Here is a 10,051-nt window from a genome sequence, read left to right as displayed (position 1 = left end):
CTCTATGTTACCTCAAAATTACTTTCTCAAATGGCTCTATTCTGGTCCAGTGTGTCATTCCAAGGAGAGGCCACTAGGGGGCGCTTGCAAGCTTCTGCCGCTGCTGGGATCTGCAGGGTACACTGGGCCTTTGTATGGCAAAGGGACAGCGGCCTGCATGGACTCGGGTGACCTCACCGGCTCCTGGAGGTTACGTGGATGTCTATGCCTTCTTGGCTGTGGCTGAGAATGCCAACTTCCCATTTTCCCTCCCTTAGCGACTCTGTTTCCCATATTCTTCCATTCTAACTCTCCCGTGGGGCTTCATAAATATCTTTAATTCTAAAATAGGGTCTTCCAAGTTTTTTTTTTTTTTTTTTTTTTTTTTTTTTTTTTACCCTGGACCCCACCATCTTCTGTAGCTGGGATTATAGGACTGAATCACTGTTACTGGCTTGTTTTGTTAAGATAGAGTCTCACATTTTGCCCCAGTTTGGTCTCATGAGGAACTGGTCTACATGCTTAGACATAAAGGAAATGGGAGAATGTAACAATAAAACCATTCCTTTTATGATGGATGTGCTGTGCCAGGGGCTCAGTCTATCGCCCTAGCCACTCAGGCAAGGAGGCTGAGAATGGGAAGGTTTGGTTCCCAACCCAGTGCAGGCAGGAAAATCTGCAAGATTCCATCCCAACTGAGGAAGCTGGGTGCAGTCGCTCAGGTCTGTGCATGACTTGGCTGTGGCAGGACGCCTACAAGAGGCAGACTGCATGCCAGGCTTGAACCTGGCACTTAACTGGGTAATAATCAGCTCTTTCAAAGGTTTGATGGCAGAGCACCTGCCTAGCAAGTATGAGGCCAACAACAGAAGGTTCATGTGTCTTCAGTGAATGGCTGATGAGGTTTCACTCTTCCTCCCCTAGGGTACTAGAACAAAATCCCAGGCCTTCCCCCACCTCCTTCAAGTTCTACTGAGTTCAGTTCTCTTTCCCCAAATGAGAAACATTCAAGTTCTAACCCATGGTACCAGAATGGGACTGGAGCTAGGGACAGGGTTATCAGGTGAAATGGAGGCAGGCAGAGCCTCATGTATGGCTGTGTGCCCAGACAAGAAGTCTGGAGACGCTGCAGAGGGAAGGCAGCTGTGGATTCATGGAATCCGAAAGCACAGAGGCATGGCTGCAGCCAAGGAGTTCCAAAATGCCAGGTTATGCCAGTTTCACGACCTAGATACTAGGTCACGTGAGATGGTCTTAGCCCTGCCAACTTCAGCTGGGACTTCTGGCTGCCCCGTATGATTTTAAATAAATAAATTATAACCTGGCCACTGGTGGCTCATGCCTGGAATCCAAGCTACTCAGCAGGCTGAGGTGAGAGGTTGACAGTTCAAAGCCAGCCGGGGCAAAAAAGTCATCATGAGACTGATCTCCAATGTACCACTGAAAAACCAGACGTGGAGATGTGGCTCAAGGTGGGAAAGTACAACTAGCTTTGAGCAAAGGCGCTCAGGGACATGGCCTAGGCCCTGAGTTCAAGCCCCACATGGACAGAAAAAAAAAAGCGTTTAAACAAATAGGGATTTTTTTTTTTGGGGGGCCAGTCCTGGGGCTTGAACTCAAGACCTGGGCTCAAGGCTAGCACTCTGCCACTAAAGCCACAGCACCACTTCCAGCGTTTTCTGTGTATGTGGCACTGAGGAACCGAACCCAGGGCTTCATGCATGAGAGGCAGGCACTCTACTAATAAAATATGCTCATGACCCAGGATTCCCCCCACACACACACACATACACACACAGAAAAAGCCAAGCTGTCAGCAGTCTAGGGCTGGGGCGGAACCTAGGCCTGTCACTAAGGGCCTGCGGCCTAATGCCACTCCGTGTACCTCCTTCGGCCCCTGGGATTGCAGGTTTCTGCCCCTAAGGGATCCCTGCCCAGATCCAGGCGGAAGGGAGGGCGGTAAACAGGAGCTTCACACAACCTGAGACCTCAGCAGGCCTGTGGCTCTGCCCTGCCCCACCCCTCCACCAAAACATCACCAGAAGTGGGCGCTTCGGGTGGGGAAGAGGCACGGGTGAAGACAGCTCAAACTCGCCCTACGGACAAGTTTCAAAAAAAAAAAAAGCAAGCTTTGAAAAGCAAAATAGAGGGGGACCCTGGTGGCTCATGACTATAACCCTACTCTCAGGAGGCTCAGATCTGAGGATTACAGGCGTGACCCACCAGCACTCAGCTAATAATTCTTTAAGCATGTGGCAAAGCCCCCAGTGACAAGCATGACACCCAGGAGGACGGGACTACCGCACAAGGGGGGGGGGGTGACCGGAACTGACCTACAGCTCCCTGAGGACCCAGATGGGATCAGAGATGGACTGGAGGCCAGGGAGGGGAGCCACTCCACGTGCAGGGCCTGAGTGGCTATGCTTGCCCATGCTTCCCTGCCTGGGGACCCCCGTATCCCCAGCCCGCCAGTGTCTGCTGTGGGCAGGAATGAGGCCAGGCACTGGGAAGCGGGCACTGGCTGGCGTTACCAGAAAGGAAATGAGGCCTTCAGAACAGCACACCGCTGAGGTTGGCGATTTCACTTTATTTAGCCGACTGGCCGCTATGGGCCGACCACACGGCTCGTCCAGTCTCACCCAGAAGGAGTTGTAGGGGTGCTGCATAGAAGGCCAGGGTTCCCAACTCTGCCCACGACCGCACCCACACGTACACACCCCCCCCCGAATGTCCAGGAGCCACCCCCCGCAGCCTGGGGGCCTTCCAGTGTTCAGCAGCCACCTGCAGGGCCGGGCACCCCACTTCCTGAGAGGCGTCCCGGGCCAGGCCTCCAGCCATGAGCTGCTGCCCCCGGCCCTGCTGGGCAAGAAGCCAAGTGTATGAAAATACTTTAATCAATTCTTTGAAACAGTTAAGAAATAAGGTCGCCTTGTTGTTCTTTTACAATCCCAGTAAAAAAAAAGAAAAAAAGAAAAAGAGAGAGAGAGTTCACATTCAGCGCGGGGCCCCGGCGCCCGGCCTCTCAGTAGAAACGCTTGTTCCGCTCCTGGCGCTTCTGAAACACCACCGCGCCCACCACGGCACACACGATGATGCCCAGCAGCGCACACAGCAGCAGCAGGAACACCCGCCACCCCGTGAGCGGCCCGCCGCGGAAGTTCCCCGTGGGGTCGTCCACGTTGTCTACAGGGGAGAAAGAGGGCGGTGAGCAGGTGCGGACCCGGTGACCCTGTATCGGGCTTCCCGAGCTCCCTCTGCCCATCCGGGATGGAAGCAGCGGTCCAGGGCACCCCATGCCACGGGGTGAGGACTCCCCATCTCTACCCATACCCACTCATTCATCCTTCCAGAAACTCACCAGAGCCAGGCCAGTCCACGCCCCTGGCTTCTGGGAGCCCCTGGCTGGAGCCATCACCAGTGGCAGTGACATCTAAGAGCCCTGGCCTGCGCCAGGAAAGGCAGACAGCCGTGGAGCAAGCGTGGGGCTGTGGCAGGGGAAGGCGCGTGCCCACGTACCTTTCGGTGACTTCAGGAAGTTGACGCTAGGCTCGATCTTGGTCCAGTCAATGTTTTCCTCGTCCGCCGTGTGCTCCACCATGAGCTGGAAGAGCTTGATGGAGATGATGTCGTGGTTGTCTGCAGGATCGAGGAGGAATCTAGAACGGCTGCAGCCAGCCGCCACGGGTGGCCAGGGTCCAGAGAAGTTGCTGCCCTCGACTAGAGAACACCCTGTCCCCTGCATGGCCTCTGTCCATCTCAGCCACCCTCGGCCCCAGCCCCACCCCCTCCGGGCAGGGGAAACTGCAGAAGTAGGTTTGATCTCTAGCCGGGGATGAACCAGCAAGAGAAGGAGCCCTGAAGACAGGGGTGAGGAGGGCAGGCTGCGAGTCCGTTCAGGGGGGCCCTTAGGCCAGCTGGGCTGAGGCAGACCTCCCATGGGCTCAGCGGGGTCACTCTTGCTCCAGCCTCTGGCAGATTCAACGGAATGCAGTGCACACCCCCACTGCCTATGTGCTACCTCTGATGTGCAGGGACAGCTGCAGAAGGGCCACCTGGCCCTAATGGCTCCGGCATGTGACCTCGTGAAATGGTTGAGGAAAATTCCTCATGAAAATATGAAATAGGAATGTGGGAGGCCAGGCCAGGACGGCCGCTGGCTGACCACATAACCTCCTTTGTCACCTTTAACCACTCCGTGGTTATTTCAGGAGAGCGCTAGCCTTGAACAAAAATAGCTCAGAAATAGTGCCCAGGTCTGGAGTTCAAGCCCCAGGACAGGCAAAAAAAAACACCAAGGAGAATGGGCTCTGCGCGTGGGTCCCCACTCACCAGACAGGTCACCGGTGCCAGCCGAGGCTCCAAAATAATACCCGGTGGGCAGCCGCACGCCTGTGAGGTCGATGCAGTTCTTCCACTCGTTCCTGTCTTCCAGGTCCGTCTTCACCTGCGGCGGGTCTGCAGTCAGCTCGGCCCTGGCCCCCGCTGCCCCCCACGGCCCTGGCACTCACCGTCAGGCGGCCCCGTGAGTAGCGCACGGCCAGGAAGGTGTCGTGGTCCCGGTTGCGGAAGTCGGCGGTGCAGCCCGCCAGCTCGGTCCAGCGGCCATCCTTGCTGTGGTCGTAGGACAGGGAGCCATTGTTCACCATCACCGACACGTATGGAAACACGCGCTGGGACCAAGACTCCGGTTACTCCACGCCTGGCCTGGCCTGTGAGGAGAAGCCAGGACCCCGCCACCCTGGGCCCAGGGAAAGCCCCCGGCCTGGCCTTGAACCCGCTGCAGGGCAGGGCGGGGCCTACCTCGGTGGTCTCGTCATTGGGATACGTGTCCAGGAAGACGGCCAGGCCGTGGAAGTTGTCTTTGCTTCCAAACACAGGCCCTGAACGTGGAGGACAAAGCCAGGCGACACAGCGCATGGCACTAGGTGGTAAGCTTTGGCCTCTCCCCTGCTCACCTCTCCCCCCTTCGCCTGGGCACAGGGCAAGGGGGGCACCACCCGAGCCAGCATGGCTCACCTGGCACCAGGCGGTCCCGGGCGTACCACAAGGCGATGCCATCTCCGTGCAGGTTCTTCTTGCCCGTGCCGTGGACTTTGAAGTGGACATGCAACTCCCAGTCCTTCAGGAAGCAGGGCTGGTGGAGGGGGACAGGGGACCGCTCAGACGCCTCGGGCCACACAGGTGACCCTGGCACAGACTCTAGCCACACACAGACGGGGCAAGGTGCCCCTGACCTCAGAGGACCAGGGGGGCGGGGCTGCCTGAGGCCCGCCCTCTCCATATCAGACAAACTCTTGCGCCCCTTTTCCTGTCACCGCCATGTGTTCCACCCTGGATCGTGGAGGCAAATCAAGAGAAACACTTGCCCGTGGAGAAAATGGCCAGACCAACCTTCACGAGCGTCACCTTGAGGAAGGGGCAGATAGGTAAGAGAAAAGAGCAGTACGCCAAGCAAGGCGAGTCCAAAGTTCAAAACCCCAGTACCACAAACAGAAATAAGCAAAGGAAAGACACACTACAACGCGACATTGTTGATCTATTAGACTGGCAACTATTGAAGCATGAATATTCTCTGCAGGGGTTGGAGGCGTGGCTCCATTGGTAGAGCACTGGCCAGTGAGCAAAGGTGTCAAGTACTAAGATCCAGTACTGGACCAAAAAAAAAAAGAATCAATGCTGTCCCTGCACATCTCTCACCTCTGAGCTCTCAGCCCCCACGAGGGCTGAGGCTGATGTGGGAGTTTAGCTCCCACATCCACTCTTGGTCAGGAGAAAAGGCCTCCATGCCAGCACAGCCGGTACCCAGTCTTGCTGGCTCCATGATTCCGAACCACTATGTTCCAGCACAGACAGGCAGTCTGGCTCTGGGGCTGGAGCCACCAGCTGCTCTGTTCTTTATCAGGGCACCGAGAACCCGCCAATGCCATGCAGCCAGGCCTGAGAACACGGGGTAAGGGCTGCAGCAGGGGAAACGGCGGAGCCTTTCCAGTAGACACCAATATTGGCCAGGTTAGTGAGACACCTATCTCAAAACCAAAGGAGAAAATAACAGGACTTAGGAGTATGGTACCAGTGGCAGAATGCTCGCCTTGTGTGTACCCAAGGCCTCGGGTTCAAACCCCACCACTGCAAAGAAATCAAGATTCAGGAGAAGATGAGCAGAGAACAGGACACAACAGAAAGAGCACAAGACAGCAAGAGCGTAAATGGATGTGTCAGTAATTTGGTTAAATGGCAGTGTCACAACAAAACAAATCCTTGGGGCCCCTAAGACAACACCATTAATATTTTTTACAACTGCACATGAAATGACAACTATTTCAACTAAAAATTCAACTAAAAAGCAAAGGATCAATAACACAAACTTAAAAGCTAAATAATACAGCTTTTTTTTTTTTTTTTTTGGTGGTTATTGTTGTTGGTCACAGGGCTTGAACTCTGGGCCTGGGCACTGTCCCTGAACTCTTCAGCTCAAGGCTACCGCCCTACACCTTGAACCTCGGCCCCACTTCCTGTTTTCTAGTGGTTAATTGGATATAAGAATCTCACGTTAGTGCCTGGGCTGGCTTTGAACCATGATCCTCAGATCTCAGCCTCCTGAGTAGCTAGGATGACAGACGTGAGCCACCACACCTGGCTAACAATACAGCTTTTATAACATAAAAAATGATTAGCCGGGCCCTGGTGGCTCAGGTCTGAACATTATGGTTCAAAGCCAGCCTGGGCCAAAAAGTCCATGAGACTTTTATCCCCAATGAACCCAAAAGCTGGAAGTGAGAGATGCCGCTCAAAGTGGTAGAGTGCACAGAAGGTAAGCCCCAAGTTCAAGCCCTAGCTCGCGCACGCACACGCGCTCACACACGCACACACGTTCACGCTCGCGCACATACACACACATTATTAGATATAAGCAATGATTGATTGGGTATATCACCAAAAGTAAAGAACACTATTTAACAGAGTGACAGGCCTCTTGCCCCCTTGTCCTCTGCTCCAGCCTTCAGGCACACAGGCCTCTAGTTTTCTCAGTCACAGCCACAGCTCAGACAGTACCAGTGCTTGTCTAGTGTCTCTCCAGGAACAAGTGAAGGAGACACAGAGAAAAGTGCAGGAAGCATCTCTCCAGCTCCAAGAAAGGAGGGGAAGGCAGAGAAGTCTTAATAATTATGAGCTACATCTCTCAAGAAACACAGGAAATACTCCAAGTATGAGGCAAATAGGAGAGAAGGGCCTGCAAGAAAAGGATGTGGAGCTGAGATGTGGGGGAAGGAAGGGGCTTTGAAAGTTAAGACAGGTGGGCCCCAGAAAACCACTGGCAGTGTAAACTGGCAGCGACCTGCAAACATAATCTAAGCCACCTGTCTCAAATGCACCTAACTCTGTGGCTGAACCAGAGTACTGCTGCTACAGTACCTTGCTCTCTTCTTTCTCATTTAAAACTACAGTAAATCCATGTCTATGGAAAACGTAAGGCTATGTTATTGCCTAAAAAATGTTACCCAAGTTGGGCATGGGGCTCAGTGGTAGGTTCAAATGCAACACCACAAAAAAAAAAAAAAAGAACCAAGAGAACAAGGCCCAAAATAGAACATAACAGCATGCAATCTGGGAGAGATGGTTAAAGTACTGAGTGGGTGGCACTTGAACTGAGACTTCACAGATGAAAAGGAGCCAAGTAGGCATGAAGAACCAGGAGGCAGTGTCCCAGACGGAGAGAACAAGTGCAAAGGCCCTGAGGCAGGAAGGCAGCCAGAAAAGCTGACAAAAGGATAAGGGAGCACAATTAGGAAGATACACAGTTACACCTTCAGAGGAGGCTACAGGCTCTGCTGGCAAAAGCTAGAGAAAGTAACCCCGGAGTCCCCTAACAGCTGTGCAGAGGCACGACGGGGCAATGCAGGCTTCTCGAAGCACATGAGAAAGTCAGCCAGTCAGGCTAGGAGAGCAGAGAGCCAACAGTGAAGACTGTGGTAGGCTGGATCAAGCAGAGACAGGCTCCTTGCCAGGCCATGACCTAGTCCAAGATTACTTCCCTTTCACGTCGGGGACTTCCTTTGTATCAACACTGTGAGGTTGATGTGTGGCTACTGCTCACACGTGTCATGCCAACTCAAGCTACCCACCGTCCAGGCAAGAGTCGCAGAACTAAAACTGCCCCTGATTCCAGACCCTCTGTAGCACTGCTGACGAGATCCTCAGCCAAGCCCTGGAGAAGAAGCCTAAGTCCTCAAAAATGTTCAAGGGAAGAGGCAAGAGGAACAAACAAACGGCGAGGAACAAACACCAGACATGTCAGTTGAAGACATTTCTTTCTGCGGCTCATCATGAAGGCTCTGTATTCCAAAGAGTGGATGTGTAAGAATGAAATCTTACAAGGTATGATTGGGGCAAGCCTAACACAGAGCCAAGAAAGATCCAGTTTGTTCCCTTCTTCCCGCTTGTAAGAAGATCCACTTCATGCAATATCAACTCTGCTTTCTGGCTATGTGACACTGGGTGAAAGGGCGCTTTCGACTCCAAGGTTTATTTAGCTTCTCAGCAAACCTTGGCATGGCTTTTTAAGACATTAAATGAGCCTGAACATGGCGGGCTCACCTGTAACCCTAGCTACTCTGGAAGCTGATGCAATCCAGATACAGAACACCCGAAACCAGCCTAGGCAGAAGAGCCTGCCAAACTATCGCTAATTAACCAGAGCAAAGTTAAACTGCGCGGGGTGAGGTGGCTCTGTCACACCTGTCACCCTAGCTACCCAGAAGGCTGGGGATCTGAGGATCAAGGTTCAAAGCTACCACGGGAAAAACCAGAAGCGATGATATGGCGTAAAAGTGGTAAAGCCCTAGCCTTGAGCTGAAGGGCTCAGGGACAGCGCCCAGGCCCAGAGTTCAAGCCCAACAACCATCCAAAACGAAAGTGCTAAGGCCCTGAGTTCAATCCCAGGACAGACATCACACACGCACACGAAAAAGAAAGGTAAGAAAAGCCAGATATTCGTGACTCACGCCTATCATGGCTAGAGGCTGAGATCTGAGGGTCCCATCCCAGTGGGCCTCCAGCAGAAGCTTTGGCCAAGTTCATGAGACTCTTAACCTCTGATGAACTGGCGCTGGGGCTCAAGTTGTTGTAGAAAGCCGGCCTTGGGTGGAAAAGCTCACACACACACTGTTCCAGGCCTTGAGTTCCAGCCCCAGGGCCGACGGTACCAAGTCGGGTGCAGCTCCTGACCCGGGCAACCTTCTCCGAGCGTGATCAGGATGGAGAAGGACCCGGGAGACGAGGGCCCCGTGGAGCACACGGCCGGGGCTCGGCTCCTCACCTGGTGATTCCAGATCGAGCCCTCTTTGCTGCGCTCGTCGGGGGTCAGTCGCACGTACTGGCTGGTGAGCATGGTGCTGCCCTGGAAGTCCCAGAGCGGCATGGAACTGGAGCCGACGCCTGTGGAGGGGGGGGGGCAGAGACGGGCAGACGCTCAGGTGGCCCGGGGACCCCGGCGCGGCCTCGGCCTCCCCCCCACCCCGGACTCCTTCCCGCCTCAGGCCGCTCACCCTGGTAGGGTTTGATGAGCGAATGCTCGCGCTTCAGGTGTTCACTGTTGCCGTCGGTGATGTCGGCGGCCACCGAGCCGAACAACAGGAGGAAATGAAGAAGTGGAGCGGGGCCAGGGCCGGGGCCAGGAAGCCCAGGCCTCCCCGGGCACCGCTGGCCCCAGCCCCAGCGCCAAAACCAGCGCTCGGCCGCCATCCTCGTCTCCTCGGGGCCACTTCCGCCCCCGGACTTCCGCCTTCCGGGTGTCCCACCCAACGGCCTCCGGCCGGAAGCCCTGCCACCCCGGCGTCCCCGAGGAGCTCAAAGGCAAAGCCCCGCAGGCAAGGCGGCCAGCGGATGGACGGGCCGGACAGCCCCGCGTCTGGATCGTCGGCCTCCCCATCCTCTTGGAGGTTACAAAGCCCCAGTCAGCCGGCCTCGGCAAGGCGCTCTTAAGAGTGACAAGACCGCAAACCAATCGCGGAGCAGCACGTTAGGCCTGTGAGCCAATGAGGAGCGGAGGAATGGTTTGAGCGACGGCAGCGGT

General features: G+C 54.9%; 1 protein-coding gene across 1 annotated transcript; it reads right to left on the bottom strand.

Moving 5' to 3' along the window:
* Positions 1–2,546: 2,546 nt before the first annotated feature.
* Lman2 (lectin, mannose binding 2) lies at positions 2,547–9,774 on the bottom strand. The gene is made up of 8 exons (XM_090325386.1): positions 9,525–9,774; positions 9,296–9,414; positions 4,996–5,113; positions 4,780–4,859; positions 4,488–4,649; positions 4,309–4,423; positions 3,496–3,615; positions 2,547–3,162 (listed from the first exon to the last, which is right to left on the bottom strand). Exons 1-8 carry the CDS (start codon positions 9,718–9,720, stop codon positions 3,002–3,004), a joined length of 1,071 nt encoding a protein of 356 aa, XP_090181512.1. The 5' UTR covers positions 9,721–9,774; the 3' UTR covers positions 2,547–3,001.
* Positions 9,775–10,051: the final 277 nt, after the last annotated feature.

Source organism: Megascapheus bottae, chromosome 38 (assembly GCF_031878675.1).
Source record: "Megascapheus bottae isolate mThoBot1 chromosome 38, mThoBot2.hap1, whole genome shotgun sequence".
Taxonomy (NCBI): domain Eukaryota; kingdom Metazoa; phylum Chordata; class Mammalia; order Rodentia; family Geomyidae; genus Megascapheus; species Megascapheus bottae.
This window is presented reverse-complemented; position numbering and strand designations above follow the sequence as displayed.